We start from the raw sequence: 22,850 nt of genomic DNA on the forward strand, positions 1-22,850 counted from the left end.
GCTGGAGGGTGAACAACCACAACACAGCGGTTAATCACCACTTCATTTAACTTAGCAGTTAAATATGTTAAATGTGAGGGTACATTTTATGGTGGGATTCATTGTACCCAAATGCAATGTAGTGTTGGAGGTACTCATACCCACCAGACCAGCAAGCAAGTGTAAACTGGGGTGGTCAATATCATGCGATTTGGTTTGGATGTGATAGGGCCAGGATCAACAATATCAATACCAACGCTGATACTTTGTATTACTAAAAATGGCTAATGTACTATGAGGTTATTGCTGCTCACATGCACACGATAGCAGCAGGGAAGCACAATGGGTTCCCAGATTTTACAGTAAACAAAATTTTTTGATTGTGATAAGTATGTCTGATAGTCAAGGTACTTCTGTATGAATATAACTCTAGGCAGCTAGCCAGGCATGGTTTCATGTTTGTAATCCAGTTTTATAAAATACATGTTCTTGCACAAAAGGACAGAATTTCATTATTACGCATGAAAACTGCATCTGACACACCAAGCAGTAATATAACGGATAATGTATTCAGCCCAACATCAACACCCAGCATTTTGCTTAGTGTGAGACCTCATGCCAAATTTTCTTGAGACATTTCAGTCTGACGCACACATATCAACCTCATGGTGGCGCCAGAGGAAATGTCTGGGGCTCACCAAAGTCATTAGGATTCATCCTCAGGACACCATGGATAGCTGTGCCAAAGTTAATGGTAATTCATCAAATTTCAGTCTGGACCAAAGCCATGTGTCATGGTTGCAATTTGGTTTTACATTTTCTTTGTTAAATGCATATTCCACCATCAAGGTACAAGGTTTTGTTTTTAAAAAACAAGGTGATTTTATACCACATGCAGACATATCTGATGCACATTTTACACTATAATATGGAAAATCTGTCATTGGATCTAAAGAATAATCCATACTATTGTTTAGAAAGAATAGACCAAGTAACAGAAAACGCATTGTAAACAATGCAAAAAATCTTTAAAAAAAGGATATATAAAGTCATATATATAATATATTCACATCACAGCTGTACTGGAAATGAACACAGAGAAGAAGACAAGTATTGGTACCTTCACTTTTATTATGTTGAGGAATGATAGTGTGGAAAGATTTAATAATACAATGAAACACTTGTTCGAAGCATTAGAAACATATCTTAAAAGAAAATAATATCCCAATATGGAGTGTGTTTGTATTATTACTGTATGTTACCAGCTCACTTAGGTGACATGTCCCCTGAAGATAAATAAGAAAGAGAAAGAAAAATGGTTATTAATTCCATATAGTTCATTGTGTTGAGACATCAGCCTGAGACCAAATTGTAATTCATACTCACAAATGATTGGTCCAATAGTGAGGGGCTTCAAAGGATCAGAGCTGGAAACAGAGCGGTACGTCCTACTTGTGCAAGGCTACGTGGTGGGAGAGGGTGGAAAAAATAAGACATACCATCAAAACCCAGTGTTTAAGCTGCATTGATTATGGATTGATGAAGTGAAATGTGTGACTTACTGGAACGCAGGAGGAGCTCCTTCGGTCACACAAGCTGAGGCTGCAATGAAGGAAAATGTCCCGGTATTCATCCTGGAGCAGGAATAACAGAGCAGAGAAACGAGCCTGGAGGGACGAGCCGCTCTCTGTCACTGACACCTGTCGGCGGTCAGTGGGACACCTGGCAGAGAGGATGGAGCGGGTCATCACATTTAACTTTTTCCCATTTCCATTATACTCCACAAACCATCTGCTGAGGCTCAAGAGGGACACTCACTTGTTGTGGATGAGAGAGTATCGCATGGGATCGTCAGGGTTTGATGAGTGAGTGGCGTGGCAGTCCTCCAGAACAACTGCAAAGTCTGGATCTCTCTCCTCCACAGAGATGCCCACGTACAACGGTGAGCCCACTGGCAGGGTGACCGTGCCTGCTGGATAAGTCTCAGTGTAGTTGGAGTTGCGGAACAGAGACATGGAGGCTCTGGCTTTTGCGCCCGAGCCTGAAATGCCACCTTCCAGCCTGTCAAAAAGATATGCTTTTTTGTTATGGCAACCAAGTATTTTTCTTCATCTTGTTGTTACATTTCTCTGCATTTTGGGGTGTTTTTTCCATTCATATACAAACAATAGGCAACAACATAAAATGTTCTTTTTACTATATATCAGCTAGATAGCTACATAGTATAACCATCACTCAGGCTTCTTCAGGTACATCCTTGCTGAAATGCCTGAGGTTTCTGGAGTTCTTGTGCCGTTGTGGTGCACCATGCTGTGTTTCTTAAACAATAATCAGGGAACGAACTATTAACTAGGACGGAGGGATCAACTTTGTCACAGCATTGTGAATACTTGGGAATTTGATTGGACAGCGGATTGTCCAACAAAACTCGTGTTGAACACCTGGCTCAAAAACTAAGGACCCATATTCATTTCTTATACTGAAACATAGCTTGTCTCCCTTTAAAACAGGAAAAACATCATACAATCCACCATTTTATCAATACTGGATTATAGAGGACATTCTGTATGCTCATGCTGCTGCCACTAGCCATAGACCATTGGATTCCATTTACCACAGTGCTACTGGATTCATCACTCGATTAAGACAGGATTAAGATAGCTACCACACTCGCCACTGTGAATTATATGAAACTACTGGATGGCCATCACTGAAATCTAAAAGTCATCAGCATAACTGTGTTTTTATCTATTAGACCTTGATATCTAAGTTGCTGGGGTATTTAATTCTGTGTATTACAATATGCGACACGGCTATTCAGCATGATAGCCTTGAAAGTCATCTAAAAAATGTAACTCTATTTAAGCTTCTGTGTGGAGGATTTGAAAATGACGTGACTTTGTGATGTTGGTGACTCCCAGTGGTAGTATAAAAAAAGACACTGGTAGACAGCAATGCATGCTTACACTGGGATGAATGGTTAAAAGCAACAAATTAACTAGACCATTTTTGTGATGTGGTGTCATCAGAATAATTTGAAAAATTTTATAATCACATAACAATTATACACATAGGAGCTTTTTTGTCGTAAAACTGGTAACATTCAGTAAAAGGCTACTTACGCCAGGAATGGTCTGACAGCCACATTCAGGCTGGTGTTTGTGTCCAGGGGATAAGCGCAGGAGAAGGGAAGACTCACAGGAATGATGAAGGATGCATTGTTTATTGGGTAGATGAATAAACTGTTGGAGTAGATGGCATGTGTGCGGTTGGTCTGAAAGACAGAGGATTAAATTATCAGTCAGTGGAATGATTATGTCAGCTTGAGAGGATGTTCTGTTAGCAGCAGCATGACCAAGAGGTTAGAGAAATTGTAATTGTCCTTCAGGTGGAGGACCTGGGTTTAACTGTAAGATAGTAAATACTTTGTCTCTGCCTGTTCCTGCTGATGTGACCTCTGCAGAAGAGTAAGTGAAAAGAGATTTCCCATTTGGGGACCAATAATCTAGTCTTAATTATAGTAATAATAAATCGATTGACATACAGGCAACGACCCAAGCTTACAGTACAAAGACTATGTGGAGTATAGCAGTGCTGTTTGTGGATGAGGTTTGCAAAAACCCATTTGGCTTGAAGATCCACCAGGCCAGGCCAGTTGTCTTGAGGAGGGGAAAAGTGACGAGAAAGAAGTTTTGCTTCTTCCTTGGAGGTATTTGGATTCCGTACAGCTGTGTCCTAGAGAGTGCTATGGAAGACTTTGTCTAGGCTCTTAACTGGACTCCAGGAGACCAGGGAATTGGAGGCATGGCTGGTAGAGGTAGATAGCTCAAGGTTGCTGGGAAGCTCAAGGCCTGGCTCTATCGACATGGAATCCTGCCAGGTCTCTTGTGGCCATTGCTGTTTTACAAGGTCCCACTGACGAGGGCTTTGAAAGGAAGATCAGCCACCTCTTACCATGGTGGCTGGGACTACCACAAGGTCTGAGCAGCATTGCCTTATACAAGCAGAAGAACAAGCTAGAGCTCCCCTTCAGCAGCCTGACAGAGGAGTTCATGGTTACTTGGGCAAGGGAGATGCTGCTATATGTAGAGACTCCTCTGACATCAAAGTCTCCAATGTTGGCATTGAGGTCTGGACTGGGAGGAAGTGGAGGCCATTGGCTAGGCCAAGACACGGCTATGGAAAATTGTCAGCAGCAAACAACTGCACCTAACAAGGAGGGCAATTAGCTTTATCAAGGAATGGGAGAAGCCGCAGCACCATTAAAGATCATCCAGTGGGCTTCTTGTCACCGCACATGGCAGCTGAAGGTTGACCTAGCAAGCTCAAGTTCCCAGACAACATCGTAGAGACCACATTCAGCCCAGACATGGTCTTGATGTCCGAAGGCAAGTGGTCCTGCAGGAATGTTTCCTGGAAAGACCAGATGGTGCAAGTCAAGTATGCAGAACTGGTAGGCAAGTGCCGGAGCAATGTATGTGTGCAATGTATGCCCATCGAGGTTGGCTGCAGAGGCTTTACCAGTCAGTCCCTATGCAGGGCCTTCAAGCTCCTTGGCATCATAAGACTGCACAAGAAGAGAGCCATCAGGAACATCACTGATGCTGCAGAAAAGGCATCATGGTGGCTGTGGATATGAGGGGTGACCTGTGGACCACGTACACCACTTGGGCACAAGCTGGGGCCTTATCAACCCTGTCTGGGTTGCCTGGGTGAATGTGTCTGATGCTGAAAGACCAGAAACACCTGTTGACCCCAGCTTACATCCCTGATTATGTGTTTAAGTGCATCACAAGATGTGAAAAATAACAACTGCAGAAAGACATACAACAATTAAATATTAAGTTACAGTAATTTCTTCATGTTGCACTGTTTTTACATAGTTTTGTGTGTAGCAGTTCACGTTCAATTTCATCTCCAAACAAACAAATTCTAATTTGGGATTTTTAAATTGTGATAACCACAGCAGTAGCAGTGTCTGGGTTTAACCCTGAACAGAAACATACATAATAGAATAGAATAAAATAATAGAATTTCTAGCTATACCCATGCCGAGCAGCTACACTACAGGGTAGTACAGAAAAGAATAAGACAATACAAAATCATTTCTATAGACATGCCAGTAATCAGGTTTGCAACAGAAAAAAAGTTTTTACCCTCAGTGTGTTTCCACAGGCACCTTCTGTGGCCTGCACTTCGTACCACACTACATCATCATGCACTCTGGTCCAGGAACAGTTGAGGGCTGCAAGGTTGCCAGAGAATGGGTTCAAACCATAGGATGTCAAGCCAGCCAAATCCAGCCCTATGTGGAGTTTATCACGGCCACAAATAAGCTGAGGAGGCTGGAGTGGAGGACGCTGGACTAAAGAAAAAGATATAAGGTCACAGAATAAAAGTATGAGAGAAAGGAGAAAGGAAATGAGATGGTCAATACTAAATACCAAAGAAAACCAAGATGAGAACCTTCGTAAACCTTCACCTCAGTATGTAATTTGAACTGTATTATGTCAAAACATTTCAAAATATAGGGAAATATAAGGAAACCTACGTTCACAAACAACACTGGCATCTTCACTGTGACCGCAGTTGTGGACCCCAAACCCTGGATGTCTGCAGTCTGTTATCGATGATTCATTTCCAAAACAACTGACATCGTCCAACCAGATGGGTCCACTGCCCTGTCCAAAAGCTGCATTTACTAGCGCTGAACGAGCAGCGCCACAGTCCAGCTGTCTACACACCACATTGGCATCTTTCAGGTCCCAGCTATCATCACACACTGTCCCCCACTGTTCATGATGGTAGACCTCAACTCTGCCAGAGCAGCGGTTGTCAGAGTTGACCAGCCTCACTGGCGAACCAGCTAACAGAAAAACAAGCAACACAAAATTGTTGATATGAGACACAAATGTAAGATGGACTTTGTGAAGACAATGCTATCTTTGAAAATCTATATAAAACAGCTTTCTGTTTAAAAATGACAAATGCTATTTAAGGCTAAAGAGCCTGTAGTTAATAAAAAGTTGAGTAAAGCACATATTTTATATTTCTCCAGTAGGTGTTTACTAAAATCCTCTCAGCTAAATGTTACACCATAGACAGCATGTTACACAGTGAGACGTCATTGCCTTTAGCAGTTCAAATTTGTATTTACCTTCACAGACGACACCAGCATCCTCCTGATGACCGCAGTTGTGGGATCCAAACCCTTGGTGGCTGCACTCGGTGAGCTTTGATTCGTTGCCTGTGCACGTGACATCATCTAACCAGATGGGCCCTCTGCCCTGTCCAAAACGTGCACCTTGTGGTGCTGACAGGACCCTGCCACAGCCCAGTTGTCTGCACACCACCTGAGCATCATCCAGACCCCAGGCATCGTCACACACCGTCCCCCACTCTCCAAGGTGGAAGATCTCTACTCTACCAGAGCAGGAGCTGTTTCCTCCATTGGCCAGGCGGACCTGCCCCTCAACTCCTGTGCTGTTGTTGACCTCATTGGCAGTAGTTGTCTGAGGTCTTGCATCCGGTGTAGTTGCAGAAACTGCAGGGTCTGTTCTGTTCACCTCTGTTCACAGTGAAAAACAGTGAGATTCTGGTGCTAAGCTAGTTAGATTTTTTTGGTCAAAAATTGTTCATTCGATTTAAGAACAAAAGGACAATAGTTCCTTCACTAGTCTAAAACACTTAAATTAATGGATTAGATGAGGCAATTGAATTTGTTGTTACAGTGTAAAAATGTTTCAAATGGAACAATACCTGCACAGTATGCAAAATAGCAGCCGGATGGCTTCACAAGTTTATAGACGTAGAAGTTTTCATAGCAGTGCTTGACATGGATGGTGTGTGAGGTAAAATAGCAGCAGCTGCCGGACCAGGCATTACACACAGTGCGAATTACTATTTCATCTGACTGTGTGGGATGAGGTTCTGTTATCCACAGGGTAGCATGGGTTCCACACCTGTTTTCACCTATACACCTCTCTGGAATATGAGCACTGGTTTGTCCCAGAAGCAGGCGATACCAGCCTTGCCAGTTATTATGTTGGTCACAGTGCAGGGCTGCATTTGATGTGTTATTCGTTGAACGCCAGTCATCATCCAGTACAGTGTAGTGCTCACAGGGGTCAGTACAGCGGAGAGCCCCATTATTACTGATGCAGTCCATGCCTGAAGGACAAACAGTTTGTCCACAGCTGAACTGGACAGATCTGTTGCTGGAGGAAGGATCCAGACATTGGAAGGAGCCTGGGGTGTTTTGGCAAACCTGATGTGGCGTGCAGGGTGAGTCTGGGAGGGAGCACTCGTCTGTGTCCACACAGCCGCTTTCTGGTGACCACTGATAACCTTGGCTACAGCAAGAAGAGTTACTGCCGCAGAGTTTTGCATTGTAACAGGTGAGACCATCACCTACAAAGCCATCTTTACAGACGCAAGAGAGTGCGTGGTTGTTGAGAGAGTCACCTCTTTTTCGTGACTCCAGGCAGGTGGCTTCATCATGACATGAATCACAGCTAGAGACAAGTGTCCCTGTGAAAAGCAGTACCAGGATAGTTTGATGCATGCTGTTGCTAATTTGAAGAAGCTTTTTCAAGTGAAAGTGAAAATGTAGCTATTACATGCAATTGACAGTGACATACTGTAAAAGAACGAAACTTTTCTAATTCAGGATAATTTGTGTTTAGGTACTGTATTCTGTGAGTACAATCACACAGAAAACAAATCTGTTCAAATCTCACTACAGAGTGATACCTGTAGAGTTACATCGAGGTAGCCTAAAAGTGTGTGATCGCCATCAAATTTAGATATCTGCCTTTTTAACAATATTACCACTGTTTATTATGTATTTATATTATTGGTGGAAGAAGTATTCCAATCCTTTACTTAAGCAAAAGTACCAATACCACACTGTGATTATACTCCACTATAAGTAAAAGTCTGCATTCAAAACCTTACTTAAGTAAAAGTGTGTATTAACAGCAAAATGTACTTAGCTATAGTAGGTAATATTGGTGAAACTAGCACAAGACAGCTAGCTTTTGAAAGTATCCAATCTAAGATATCCCACCCCCTCCATTCAGGCCTCTGTCCAAAGCCACTGCCCCAAAATTATCATTATCATGCGCAATGATTTTTGCGATTTTTGCCTACCAGATAAATTGCCTACCCTAGTTTTAAAGTTTCAAAAGTAAAATTACTCATTGTGCAGTAAAATGGTCCCTGTCAGTGTTTTACTATTATACATGATGTGTTTGGATTAATATTACTACGTTGTATTTTACTGCTGCAGATGTTACATTTGAGCTAGCATTTTAACTACTTTATATACTGTTGGGTAGCAATGCATTATATTCTACAAGATCATCATATGTTTGCACCGTCGCTGTCCTGTGAGAACCACAAATCTCTAAAAAGTCAACTTTTCATAAACTCAGAAACACACCACAGTAACTAAAGCTGTCAGACAAATGGAGTAAAAGTACAATATTTGCCTCTAAGATGTAGTGGACTAGAAGTATAAAGTTGCATAAAATATAGCGAAATACTCAAGGAAAGCCCAAGTACCTCGAATTTGCACTTGAGTAAATGTACTTAGTGATATTCCACCACTGATTTATATTATATTAATATATTTGCAAGGATGCAATTAAAATCATCACTGAATGTGAGTTTTTAAGTGGTCTCTTATTACTGCACCTGTCTCATGGTTGATTATGATTACTAAGCTGTGTTGTTCAGGCTGACAGAACTTTATTTTAAATTCTAGTCTGGACCAGAAAGTTTTCAAACAAATATCTAAAAATGATTTAATAATGTAATATTGATATTATAGGAAAGTAAGTTAACAAGTTCATATTTATGATTTTCTGCAAAAGTACAATTCCACAGTAAATATGTGCCATAATGTCTAACCCAAGATGACAAGATGTCAGATGGCTCACCTGAAGTGCTTCCTGTAAAAATCTGCAAAATTAGGAACAATACCAAACTCTCAGGCACCCCCATTGTGGACCACATCCACGGCACAAACTTGCTGAAAAAGATAAAAAAGAAGTCTCAAATTTTCTAATGATGCTGCCACGCATAAAATTACTTTGCCAGCCTGTGTACTTACCTCGGAGAGACTGCGTGGGAATCCAGGAGTTAGTGACAGTGAAAATTTCCCAGTGAGTGAGAGTGTGAGAATTTATAGGCCTGTTTGTGTGTTCAAAGGACCTTACAAAGCAATCATTGGTGAAACACACAAATGGATCATTGACAGCACTGATAACATCAAAAGAATAACTTATTAATCCAAATAAGACAATCTGATAAAAATTAAAAGATAACTAGCACACAAACAAAGCCCTGAGTCAATATATTTAATGGTACCACATTCCAACTTTACTGTAACCATTTATCTTACCTTTTGTCAACAGCATTGACTGAAATGCCACAGACTACATGGAGTTTTGAGCATAAAAGTTTATTCCTAACCTGGAAAAAGTATTTTTGCCAACTAATCTTATTCAAGGTCCACTTACTAACTTTTTTCAGAGCTTTTAACCGCACCTCAAAGTTTTCATTTATGTCTTACTCAGTTTGATGGAGCCATTGCCATTGCCATCCATATTTGTAAATTGTAAGTGGACCATGATTTAAGATTATTTTGTCAAATAAATGTTGTAAACGTCCAAGGAAGAAGTACAGGCATGCAGTTATAAATAGAATTCAAAAGATATCAACCGTTTGATGACTCCCTTGATGTCAGGTGGCATCAGGTTAATCTCAACACTTGTCATCATGCAGGAATTAAACTGGCACTGCACAGCTCATCTAAAAAAATGATAACTGTATAGCATGTGCATGTTGCACCCCATCTTATGTGTCTGTATTATGTATCTGGCTTTTTATGAATCAAGGTTTCTTTGAAATTAGGTGCAGCTCACTTGCACTGCAGGGGGGAAAAAAAACGGAAAACAATAGTACAATAGAGTAGATGACCTTGGTTTATTGGGTTTATATTGTAGTGATGTGTAACTTCTTATCATTATTCATTGGACTCATTGTGGCCCTTCTTGTAAGTTGAATCATATATTATATTATCATAATCATATTTCTAAACTCACTGCCTCTTTAGTGTTTTATTATTCCAAGGTAAATGGTTTACTCAGTGCTTTGTTCTGTTATAAGACGAGTGTGCTAATAAGATTTTTATGCACTTTATGCCGTTAAGTACAGTTCAAACACTTCCTTGGAGAGTTGACCATCATTCAAAAAGAAAATCTTACTCAAATACAACTTTCAGTCACACATATGCTAAGAAAGCATATGTTTGTGTATTTCTCAGGATGCATTTGAGTACATTAGCTCAAACACTGAAAGATGTCAAATAATCAAAACCAAAAGTAGAGAACACAGATTAACATTGGACTTTGTCTTTGTCATAAATAGATGTTTTTTTACACGACTTACCTTAGTGATGGCATGTTTTTTGATTGCAAAATTGAACCCATTTGAGCTACATTGTAGTGAAAGGTGTGAAAAGTAAAAATGTGACAAAAAAATCTTATCTTAACATTCCCTTACTAGCTTTGCTCAGCTGTCATCACATTACATAAGTATGCACAATATATAAGTAAGTCACTCAGTCACTGAGGATCATAACTCCTGTCTGTGTTCAAAGATGGTGTCTGATATGAATGTCCTCCTTGATCTTTCTGGTTGACTTTGACCCTTTCGATGCTCATGCTCAATATCCTTCTGGATCCATATTCTTCATATATGTTACAATCTATTTATAAATTTGTCATCATGATTATCCATACTCTAATTTCATTATATCATTCTATTCTGTACACACAACATCTAATGCATGTCTGTCCGTCCTGGGAGAGGGCTGCCTTCTTTGCTGCTCTTCCTGAGGTTTCTTCCATTTTTCCCCATTAAAAAGGCTTTTTGGGGAATTTTTCCTATTCCGAATTGAGGGTCTATAAGGACAGAGGCTGTCACATACTTTACAGATTGTAAAACCCCCTGAGGCAAATTTGGGATTTGTGATATCGGGCTATATAAATAAAATTGACTTGACTTGATGCATTTTATGGACAGCTATTATCTGTGGGGTTTTTTCAGTCTTTTGATCCAGGGTCCTCATTGTTTAACCGATATAGTGTAGATGTCATACAACACTTCCTCTCAGGGGGTTTATCAGCAGAGGTCCCTGTTAAACATGGTTATAAATTTCAAGTATTTCTTGATAATGTAAATAATTTATTATTTTAAAGATAAAGTTCTGAAAAAAAACCACCCTTATTATTAGAGTATAAGAGTTTATCATTCAGGTAATCTGCTTCAGGACTGTATGGGTGTAGTTTGATAAGACTGACCTGCTGACTGACCTTTGCTTATGTTGCTAACATCAATATGCTAACATGCTCAAAATGACAATGCTAGCATGCTGATGTTTAGCAGGTATAATGTTTATTATGGTCACCATCTCAGTGGTGATGGGAATGGCATTTATTTTACGAGTATTTGATCATAAACCAAAGTATTGCCATTTTGACCTGATGATGGTGCTAGAGGAAAAGTCAGAGGATCACTGAAGTGATTACAATTCATCCTGAGGGGGACATGAATGTGTGTACCACTTTATACACACAATCAAAAATATGAACCTCATGGTGGCGCTAGAGGAAAAGTCAAGGTATCATCATAGTCAGTAGGACACATCGTCTGGGCAGCATGAACATCTGCGCCAAATGTTTGACCAGTCCATCCAATAGATGTTGAGATTTTCCACAGATAAGTAAAAGCTTTGACTTGCTGGTGGCACTAGAGGAAAAGCTAGGGGGTCACCAACGTCAGTGGGATTCATCCTCTGGTGACCATGAATGTCTCTACAAAAAAAAAAAAAAGGTTTTCAGGGTCTTTCAGGGGTTTGATTCTGGTGGTCCCCGTTGATTTAGCGGTGTCCTTCCTGGTCTTCAGTCAAAGTGCAATTCTCATCATCTTCTACCTTGCACCTGTTGGACCTGCTGCAGCTCCCTCTCTCCGTCCTCCTCCTCACTGACGATGTTCTGCTATGTGGGGGAGGCCCTCACCACTGAGTTTTATGTTATGGGTAGATGATATTGATGTGTTAGAAAAAACTGTCGATACTTAGTTTGGTGAAAGTGTTGTTCAAGTATCAGTAATAGATGTCAGGTAGAAAACTGGGTAGACTGGGTTCCATGTACAAGTAAGCCAGAATAGGGAGACTTGCTTGTAGCAAATCCCTTTGTTAAAATTGAACTGCTTCACTAAGAGCTATGAAGATTGCAACGTCATCATTTAACCGGCAATACGGGAGATTCAAAAGTGCTGTCAGTCAGTTTGTCCTGTTGAGCTGATTATTGATTCATGCTGTGCTGTTAACTCTTCATGTTATTCATCTATAAAGCTACTGTTGAAGCTTCCAAACTACCTCACATCTCTTCTCTCATTTAAATCTAGTAACTACAGTACACATTCCAGTAACTACCTAACCTTAGATATCCATCCTGTACGTACTAATGTTGGCAGAACTGGTTTCAGGTACTATGCACCTTTTAAATGGAATGAACTGCCCTTGGAAGTGATCGTGTTTCATTGTTTCATTCAATCACAGATTTTATGTGTTTTTTTTTGACACAGATCAACAGAAAAATACTTAACGTCAAAGTGAAAGCAGGTCTCTGCAAAGTAATCTAATTTAATTAGAAATATAATACAAATACAACCTCATGTCTGTAGGTTGTCTGAGGTTGTTTTTCAGCCTGAAAATGCTGCAAGCAAAGAGCTGTTCAGGCCATGGTTTGTAGATGCTACCACTTGACGTCACTATAACACAAACTTTTCTGCATGCACAGACACACACAAACACACATGCATACATATGAAAATGTAAACTTTTTATTCAGTAAAAATCCTTGTATAGATGTGGTGATTTGGGTTAATAAGTAATGGAGTCAATTAAAACCATTTTGCCCCAGCCTTCGCAACATTTCTTTACCAACATAAAAATAAGAAAAATCAATCACATTACATTTCCTTTTACATAGATAAATAAAACAACTCATAATAATAGGGGGCATATGTGTTAGCTTTGCTCTGATCTGTTCATTATTCACACACCCGTCGTCCCTATTCTTATTCTGTTAATTCAGATTTGGTCTCTGGAAGCTCACCTATCACTTTCAGCCCTAAAAACAGAGGGAGTTCTCTGTTAGTAAAAAACTATATATATATATATATAGTAAAAGTCATAAAAGTCAAGTTTAGCAGATACAAAGTTCAGCGCAACACTGAGGGACATCACTTGGCCACTGGCAGTCGGCGTACACCTAACAGCCAGAAAATCAGTTGTTGGAGGTAATTCATCACTTTTCAACTTCATAACAGCCCAGTAATTCCAGTTCAGAAATGTCACTGATCAGTGTTGTTGCTACATTGCTTCTGTCCACCGTCAAACATCTCCTCTCGAGTCTGTGATCGGACAGTGTTTGCGTCCGTCATTGAAGAGGCTCCCGACTCCATCTGCAGTGCTGCCTCCAAACTGTCTGTATACCTGAAGCCCTGCAGATTAGCTGCTAGGAGGACCTCCAGAACAGAGGGCTAAAGGTGGGAGGAAGAAAGAGAAAAAAAAACAGAGGGAAGAACATATATTTTGTTTTGTTGTGTTCTGGCCCCAAACAAAAAAAAGCATTATATTTAGAAATTCTCAATGAACAAATGTACCATTCCTGTTGGAAGAAAAACTTAACTTAACGGCAACTTAATAATCTGTACTCCAATAAAAGTCTGTAAGACAGTGAGGACTCAAGGTTGTACCTGCAATCTGGAAAAGACCAGTCGCACTTCTCGTAGCTTGAACTGCCTCAGCAGGTCCCTGAGCTCGTTGATCACTGAGTAATCTATGATGCTGACATGATGGCAATCTAGGACCACTGACCGCGGAGGAGACGCTGGGGGAGAGACGTTAAGGGTTAGAAAGACAGGAAAGTAAATGAGAGGTGGTTAAACAAGACAGAGCTTACCACACATTACTGTTCCACGTAGGTGTCCTAAACAAAGGTAGACTATCAAACAAATCGTTACCCTGCAGAGCCTGAGTGTGTATGATGTGGCTGAGATACTCTGTGGCAGGAAAGCTGAGTCCACTGTCCAACTCCATCACCAGCACACCGTGATCAGACACCTGCACACAACAGGCACACAAAAACAATACTCTTGCACCATTAGATACCATGATTTTATGATGTTTAACACACTTTAGCAGCCGTTTGGCCTTTTTTCCTCATCTTATTCTACTTCAGTTGGTAAGACATTGTCCTGTTGAGTTCATGCGAAAAGGTCTATGAGGCTGTTGTTAATGGAGAAAATTCTCCATGCGACCATCAACTAAAGATGGGGGATATGGATAAAATAATAAATCGTGGTATATGTATTGTGTCATTTTATTTTACTGTATGGCTAATCTAGTGAATTAAATCCCTGAAAAATCAATGTATCTCGTGAATTGAGGCAACAATTCTGTGAATCCAACACTGCCATTTAAACAGTGCTGCTCATTAATCTGCTACGGTTGAACAACTGCAATTGTCTCTTGGTATATATATCATGATATCGCCCAACCCTTCCATCATCTAAAACAATGGGTGCACTGCCAATGTTTTCTAAACAGCATTCTAGCCTCCCAGCAGCCAGCCTAAACCTCATAGGGTTTTGTTACAAGGTGCAGTCTGTACAACTTGCCCTGATATTTCTGGCTACTGGAAGCAATCATCAAACTGTGGGGTGTGTTTTAGATGATGACAACAAGAAGCAGCACTGTATCTTGAATTTAACTCCATGTTGTATTTAGTTTGTAGCTGTAGCTGGTTAAAGGCTGATCCAGTCATCCGGATGCTTGCAAAGTACTGTTGGTAATAGTGCTCATGTCCAGTAACAATGCCTCTAACCCAAGCAAATGATTATTGTACCTTTGTACTTATATTATTACATTGTATTATTATACCGTACATAATTATCATCAACCGGTAAATCCACTTTGTACTTTACACTTATTTTAATTTTATACTTATTTCCACTTGGTACTTAATTTAACTTACCTGTATTATAGTGTATTATATTTTTTGCTTAGAACTTCTATCCCTGTGTACACTGACGTGACAGTGAACTGCTGTAACAAAAGAGTTTCCCCTCAGGGATCAATAAAGTATTTCTGATTCTGATTCTGATTAAAGAAAACAAGCAAAGCAACATTTGTGTGCTGGCATTGAAAGACTAAATATCTGTCACAGTCACTCACACACCGTCCTGTACAGAATACTATGGTACCTTTATCTGGGGTCTTGCTGTGTTGTACAGCAGCAGGGCTCCAGATACAGCTACACCTCCTATGATGCCGTACTGCACCTGCCAGAAACTCATCAGGAACGTCACAGCAAAAGGCAGCAGGTCCAGCTCTGTGGAAGACACGAGCATGAGACCACAATTAAACAAACAGATACACGTGAGACACACTTTAGTAAAAAACAAAAGTGAGCAGACACCTACTGCGTATCCTCCACATCTTAGCCACGACACGGTAATCCACCATGGGAGCTACCGCACAGATGATAACAGCAGCTAGAGAAGCTTTGGGGATGTAGTAGAAGGCCGGCATGAGGAATGCCAGGGAAAGCAACACTATCACACCTGCAACAAGACGCAGAGAGAAGTTGAACTTTACAGAAATCCCTCATTAAAGAAAAATGCACAGACTCAGCAGAAATTAAATCTCAACACACACACACACACACAAATTCGTGTTCGTGGTTTAACCCTAAAGGTACCATTTTATTATTTCTTTAGTTTCTTAGAAAAAGAGTGTGTTGGTGGAGAGGGGTTGATACTAAAAAAGGCCAAATAAATATTAATCTTCTATGTAATAAAAAAGTAATACATAAGTTATTTTGGTCCACATGCTCGGCTGCCTCTCTTTAAGATAGTTGTCTTTGTTGTCATGTCTGCTAAAGCCAGTTTTTGATGTTTACTTGAACACGTCACTACCTCTGACCTCCATGACAACACTTCTCAACAGAGGAGACAGAGAGGGAAACAGAAGCAAAGAGAGAAGTGAGGATGATAGATGACAACACAGACCACCACCAGAGGGAGGAAGAGATACAGCGAAAGTTGAAAGTGTCAGGACTCACTGGTGACGATCCCACCAGCTGGAGTGCAAACACCAGTCTGGGAGTTCACCGCTGTCCTGGATGTGAGGAGAAAACATGACACTGTAAATATATGACATCTGAGCTCTCGCTCTCTCTCTCTCTCTCTCTCTCACACACACACACACACACACACACAAACCTCCCAAAGCTGCCAGTGACAGGGTAGGCAGACACAAAGGAGCCCATGATGTTGGTCACACCAATAGCCAGCAGCTCCTGGTTGGCATCAATTCTGTAGTCGTTCTGACTGGCTGAGGAGAAACAGCAAGTTAGAATCAGGCAATATCATTCTTTAGCTGCCTCGATTATCTAATGGTGGTATAATAGTACTTTTGCAACATGACACGTTTTGTTTTTTATAAAAGTCTACAATTCTAATAATAAATGGGTTTGCATAAATTATGGCGCTAGAGGAAAAGTTAAGGGATCACCAAAGTTATTACAATTCATTCTGAGGGGGACATGAATGTCTGAACCAAATTTCATGGCAATCTATCCAATACTTGTCGAGATATTTCACTCAAAACCACAAATGTCAACCTCAGGGTGGCGCTGGAGGAAAAGTAAGGGGATCACCAAAGTCATCATCACGATTCCTCCTCTGGGGAACATGAATGTTTCATGGAAATCCATCCAATAGGTGTTGAAATATTTTAGTCTGGACCAAAGTGGTGGACCCACCTGACAGACGGAGACTGCCATCACTAGAATAATGCTACTAGCGTGGCTAAAAACACTTACCAAAAGCTTTAGCAATAGCAATGCTCTCCAACAGACCCATGAAGGGAATCACAGCAAGCCCTTCTCCAAAGCCCTGCGCAAAACACACAGAAAGGAGGACTGGCTAGTCAGCTGCTCTTCTTGCGAACTGGAAAGATTTTGGGAAGTGAAAGTTGCAACGCAATCATTTAGTAAAAGATTGACTGCCCTCACCCTGTAGCTGGCCTCATCTCTCTGCTCCTTACCTCTACAATCTCTCCAAAGGAGACGACGGTGCCGTTGGCTGTGGTGTCTGAGGTGGGTGGGGGCCTGAACTGCGGGAGCCCCGGGGAAGTTTTCCCAGTGACTGTAAATACGTGATAACCGTAAGCATCCCAGGAAAATGATACGAAGGATGCAGCCATGACCACCAGAGCGTTACGCACTGACCAAGACAGAGAAGAAATTGGATGAAAGACAAAGGTTTTAGAAAAGTGAAACATAGTGCAGACACACTCTAAAATTTCATATTTTATGCACCATCAATCACAAAAGATAAAGATATCCAAATCCTGGAATACTATTTAGTCAGAGTAAATGAAATAATAATGGAAATAAAGATAAAAGTTATAATAATTTTAGATAATTTAGTATTTGGCTATTATTTTTTCTTGATCCTTTGTAAAAGTAAAACATTGTCATTGGTGTATGTGAAATATACACACTCAAACACAGTCACAACCACACAGGTACTGACTGGTAGCGACAGTCCACACTAGTTTCCTGGCGACTCTGGAGTAGGTGGGAGCGTCGTCAGAGCTCAGACTCGTCTTCATAAACAACAACATGACCAGCAGAGCGAGACACAGCACACCCAGTACCACATCACCTATCCTGGCCTCTGGGATCTTGTAGAAGGTGTAGTAAACCTCCAGGAAGAACTCTTGGGGAACGCCCTGGAGTCCCAGAATATTCTAGATAGAGAAACAACAGGACTGCCATCAGCTGAAACCACTGATACTACGAGTTAAGAGTTATATATCTGGTTAAACATAGTGGGTGAACAAGAGGAGTTCTCTCTTTGCTTTTTAGATAGAAATTACAAAATTAGTTTGCACACCCAAATAAATCAAAATGCTCTTTAATTATATTCTTTCAGTTTCTATGTTTGGCACAGGGGAGTAAATCATTCCTCTTCATAGATTAAAGCTGTGAAAGCAGCAGTAGATTAAAGCAGAAAAACAGGTTTGGGAGATTTGGGAAAATGACCAGCAAAAAATGTCACAAGGCCCCAAAAAGGTTCAAGTGAACCTATGTAACTTTTGCTGGACAGCGTACACGGTGGTCACAAGTGGCAGTGACGGGATAAACCGTAAACCTACTCAGTAATGTCCATTATAAAGTAATAGCTACCTAATGTTTGCTAACATTAGCTAACATAACGTGCTGTCATACCAGAACAAGTAAGGCTATAGCAACGGAAGCTCTTTGTGTATTTAATTGAACAAGGGTGTGTGTGAGTCCTTGCTGTTCTGTAAACTGTACACTGGTGTAGAGCCAGACCGGTGTCTATATATGTCGAAAAGCTAATATTGGTCCATAATATTGTCCTGGCCAATGTACTGGAAAAGTTCCGTTCAAATGTTAAAATCCAGACTCAAGACCCCTCATTTATAATAATGCATGATTATCCCAGAGATTTTTCTTTGCTTGTTTCATTATGTGTGCAATTGCTTGCTTACTATGTACATATTATTGCTATCACTTTTTATTGCTGAAGTGTAAAGTTTTCTGTGTTGGATGTGAAGAGATAAGACTGTGTCTGTAAACTGTGAAACTGGAGTCACTGTTGAGTACAATCACAAGGTAATGAGTACTGGAACTGGTAACTAATGATTTTGTCGTTGTTTTTGTTGCTGTGTGTGTGTGTGTGTGTGTGTGTGTGTTTAACACTCACCTTGACCTGGCCAAAGCCAATGGTTACCGCAGCAGCACAAGTGAAGCCTTTTATTACAGGGAAAGAGATGAAGTCCAGCAGGAAACCTACAGAAGACAAGCAAAGCAATGAATGATTCGCAGACCTTGAACCAAAAATAAAAGCAAGGTTGAGATCAACAGATTTCACAGAAATTGTGTGTGGTTAAGCAGAGGAAGTCGTAGATGTGGTGGTAGGACTGCACTGTGCACTCACAAACTAATCTCCTGTTTCTTTATAGTTTCTACAGTTCTGTCCCTAAACAATTTGTTTTTAATATTGTAATATTTTTATATCAGGCTTTGATACAGAGGTCACCCTAAATTTTACAGATTGGAAGCTGTAACGCTAAAATATCATTGCTACCAGCACAAAACAATGTGTCACATTGTGAAGAAAAACAAATTTATTTTTAGCTAAAAATGCCTTTTGTAAGTTCATCCACTCGGCTCACGAGTGTCGACTAAATTAGGAAAAACCCCAAAACTGGTGTCACAAGGTTTTCACATGACCTCAGCAGCCCTCCCCTCACCTAATCTCAGTAATGCCATTACAGCCTGGATGAGTCCACAGAGGAGGCTGAGCAGCACGGCTCGGTGCGGCTGCCCCCTCACCACAGAGAAGCACAAGAGGGACATGATGGCCGTGGGACCCAGTGTCACATCCTTAGAGGTCCCCAGGAGGGTGTAGATGAACCCCCCCATGAATGCAGAGTAGAGTCCGTACTGTGGAGAGAAATGCTTTTAGATTAAATGACGAACAGCGATTATTTTCATTACTGATTAAAGCCCCCCTCCACTCAAAAATATGTTTTCTATTTGTTGCTTCACTTGGATGTTTGAGCTTGATGTATGTGCAGAGTTTGACACATGAAGGCTGTTTTCACATTCATCTGTGCTCACCCTAAATCTGAGTTTAACACGTGTACGTACCAGCGGGATTATGTGACATCACAACTAGTTTGGAAGTGGTGGTCCAGTATGCAATTTATACAAGTATCATGTGGAAACTTGAAACCTCCAGTGCATGTACACTGAGAATGGAGGCATCTTGTAGTATAACTCTTGTAATGAAAGGTATTTGCTTATTCATAGATTCTGGATTTTTCAATGATGGAGAAGGAGTACGTGTCATTTTAAGAGTAATTTTCGATACCTTAAAACATGTCTGGAAGGGATCTTTAATCTTGATAATTTTCTCAATTAATCGATTACTCATTTGGTCGATAAAATGTCATAAAATAGTGAATAATGACCCTTATTATTTCCCAGAACCCAAGTTGACATCTTCAAATGTCTTGTTTTGTCGAACCAGCAGTTCAAAACCTAAAGATATTCAATGTGCAATAGGGCTGGGACGATTCATCGACGTAATCGATTATGCAAATATGTCGATTTGCATATCGTGCGTCGGCGCGTCCCAATGAAGAATGGCTGCAGGTCAAAGCATGTCCTCTCCCGGTGAAGACGCTGCGTCGCCCACAGTCTCTCCTCGCTCTACCAATCCCGTGCGGTCTGCTGGCAGTCGCACATGCTCTGCAGAGAACTGTTTCTCTGTTATGTAGGCCTACTTATGGTTGTTGTGCAAAACGCTTGTAAGCGCACCTGTTGGTTCGGATGTCATTCGGCGCCACGTTGGTTTCGATAGGCCACGTCATTAACAACAAGCCTCCTCCACACGCGGCTCACCTGCTACTGTGAAAACGGACTCGCGGGTGAAAAAATCCAAAACGGGAGCTGTGTTTTTTTTGTGTGTGTGTGTGTGTGGTGGAAAGAGAACTGAAGGGGAAAGCAAGGTGAGCAGATTGAAGTAGTTTGTGAGTCAACTAAAATAAGGTGGTGAATTAAGTAGAATTAAAATGGTAACATAAGAAATAACCTACTGGAAATAGGGCAATAGTTCTTTCAAATATCATAATATCTTCCGTTGCAGAATAATGCCCTGAAGTGTACAGCGTATACTTTGTTTCTTGATACTTTTGTTTGTTTTTAAGAGAAAATGATTTAAGAAAATATTGAAATATTAATACGACAAGTTATCTTTAGAAAAATCAATAAATTAGTCGTTAGATTAATCGATTAAAAACACAATTGTTAGGTGCAGCCCTAATGTGCAATGATATAAGACAGAAGAAAAGCAGCAAGTCCTCACATTACAGAGGCTGGTGGCATTTTTGCTTAAAAAATGACAATTGATTGATTCTCAAAATAGTCACTGATTAATATTCTGTAAATCAACTAATTGTTTCAGCTGTAATGATAAATAAATAAAGATGGTGGTCTTAAGCAAAAGCATAAGTAACATAACAGAATGATACAGGATGTTGTTGATAGGCGATATCATTATTTCAACTCTCACCACTCGAGAAGAAGTGACAAAAAACATGGAGGGGATGCACACTTGTTCACTTCTTTTGTTCATGTAATTCTTTGTGGTATCTGAAGTTTTAGTGGACCCCAGGAAAACTAGCAACCACTTTGTGGAAGCTAATGGGGATCCAAATAAAGAATACTGGAACAAGATGATTTTAACAGCTTGATGATTTGAATGCAGCCCAGCTGAGATATCTGGAGAGAGTTGAATCCCAAAGATGAGCCTTCAACCCAGCAAGGATTCACCTGCACAGGAAGGCCGGCTACTTCAGCATAAGCCAGCGCCTGCGGTACAGTCGTCAGCCCGACGGTGAGGCCTGCGAGGAGGTCCATCTGAAGCCACTTCAGCTTGTACCTGGGCAGCCAGGAGAGGATGGGCAGCCAGGCCTTCAGTGTGCTGTAGGAGCAGCAGGCCCGGCCTCTGCTGGGCACCCGTCCCAGCAGAGGCCGGTCCATCGCACAGGGATTAGTGGTGAGGACGGAGAACCTGGAGAGGAGGATGACGGCAGAAAGGATGATGAGACAGCAGCAAGTGCACAAAGATAGCACTTTACATATTCAAATGTGTGCATGAGTTGGCTGATTACAGAATAAAAGCCACATACACAAAGCGATGAAGATTCCTCCTCTGCTTTAAATTTCACTCATTGGCTTTTGGGAAGTGCTGCTTGGTTCCTCTGGCTTTGCTTTGCCACCTGAGAGTCCTCTTTCCCCGCCGGCCCAGTATTCAGGAAAACACAACAAAGATGTGCTCTGTGTGCATGCATGTGTCAATTTGTGTTTTTCTGGACAAATACACAGCACATCAGAGAAAGTGGACGCCATATCTTCAGATGCATGCTGTGATCTGTGTGTAATGGGGGGGAAAAAACCCATCAGTCAACTGACTTGCAAGATCGATGATAACCACCACTTACTACACATCTGTTTACAAGTGTGTTTAGTACTTTAATAATGTCACCTGAGGACAGATATTCCATATGTTCTTCTGTGAACCTTGACCTTGATGAGCTTTATAATCATATGATGATCATATGACAGGTTAGTGCTTTGCATACCTGTCTCAGACCAGTTATTGTTTTACAGCCAGAACTTTTTCTGCACAATCACCTACAAGCCCTAAAGCTCCCTGACAAAGAAACATCCCCACAAATATTCCTCAGTCTTATGTGAGTTAGCAGCAGCCTGATCTTACAGCGTGATATTTTATTCATCTCACCACTGTGTCCTACAATGTGTTTATGTTATGAAGGTTATGGTATTATTCTAAAATTGACTGAACCATAAGATGTTGAAGAGTGGAAGAACATGAACAATCTAAATAAAAAAGCTGTGTGACTGGAACAAACACAATCAAATAAATTAAGAATATGACAAAAACAACACACTATAATAGAAAAACAATAGAATAGAAACTGTTAACCAACCTAATATCTTCGTCTTTAACATTATTCCCTGGCTCAGCTGTGATTTACAGGTCCTTTTCTGTCAAAGCGCTGCTGTTCCTTTCGCTAAAACCACTTCCTAAAATTGATGTCATTTCGCTGATGAAGCGCGAGACAGAGGTTCCTGCCTTCTAACCTCACGTGATCTCTGTCATGT

General features: G+C 40.8%; 2 protein-coding genes and 1 long non-coding RNA gene across 5 annotated transcripts; all 3 read right to left on the reverse strand.

The window, feature by feature from the left end:
• Positions 1–1,090: 1,090 nt before the first annotated feature.
• Positions 1,091–9,163, reverse strand: LOC122873948 (uromodulin-like). Of its 2 annotated transcripts, none has more exons than XM_044191351.1 (11): positions 9,095–9,163; positions 8,922–9,013; positions 6,739–7,509; positions 6,137–6,547; positions 5,531–5,845; positions 5,136–5,344; positions 3,102–3,253; positions 1,798–2,040; positions 1,542–1,701; positions 1,366–1,441; positions 1,091–1,265 (listed from the first exon to the last, which is right to left on the reverse strand). In XM_044191351.1, the coding sequence occupies exons 2-11, from the start codon at positions 8,995–8,997 to the stop codon at positions 1,246–1,248; spliced, it is 2,433 nt and encodes an 810-aa protein (XP_044047286.1). In that variant the 5' UTR covers positions 8,998–9,013; positions 9,095–9,163; the 3' UTR covers positions 1,091–1,245. The 2 variants fall into 2 exon arrangements, with proteins under 2 accessions (XP_044047286.1, XP_044047287.1); XM_044191352.1 differs by having other exon boundaries at positions 8,922–9,009; positions 9,095–9,143.
• Positions 3,481–5,129, reverse strand: LOC122873953. The gene is made up of 2 exons (XR_006377544.1): positions 4,501–5,129; positions 3,481–4,392 (listed from the first exon to the last, which is right to left on the reverse strand). It is a non-coding gene; the product is annotated as an uncharacterized LOC122873953 (long non-coding RNA).
• Positions 9,164–12,872: 3,709 nt separating the features above from the next.
• On the reverse strand, positions 12,873–22,826 carry slc26a11 (solute carrier family 26 member 11). 2 transcript variants are annotated; one of them, XM_044191365.1, is made up of 15 exons: positions 22,676–22,826; positions 21,854–22,095; positions 21,495–21,735; positions 19,409–19,601; positions 18,859–18,944; positions 17,659–17,875; positions 17,168–17,346; positions 16,944–17,016; positions 16,342–16,453; positions 16,182–16,237; positions 15,541–15,681; positions 15,322–15,449; positions 14,080–14,179; positions 13,813–13,946; positions 12,873–13,596 (listed from the first exon to the last, which is right to left on the reverse strand). In XM_044191365.1, exons 3-15 carry the CDS (start codon positions 21,702–21,704, stop codon positions 13,408–13,410), a joined length of 1,818 nt encoding a protein of 605 aa, XP_044047300.1. In that variant the 5' UTR covers positions 21,705–21,735; positions 21,854–22,095; positions 22,676–22,826; the 3' UTR covers positions 12,873–13,407. The 2 variants fall into 2 exon arrangements, with proteins under 2 accessions (XP_044047300.1, XP_044047301.1); XM_044191366.1 differs by lacking the exon at positions 21,854–22,095 and having other exon boundaries at positions 22,676–22,793.
• Between the last annotated feature and the right edge of the window lie 24 nt (positions 22,827–22,850).

The sequence above is a fragment of the Siniperca chuatsi genome, linkage group LG3 (assembly GCF_020085105.1).
Source record: "Siniperca chuatsi isolate FFG_IHB_CAS linkage group LG3, ASM2008510v1, whole genome shotgun sequence".
Taxonomy (NCBI): domain Eukaryota; kingdom Metazoa; phylum Chordata; class Actinopteri; order Centrarchiformes; family Sinipercidae; genus Siniperca; species Siniperca chuatsi.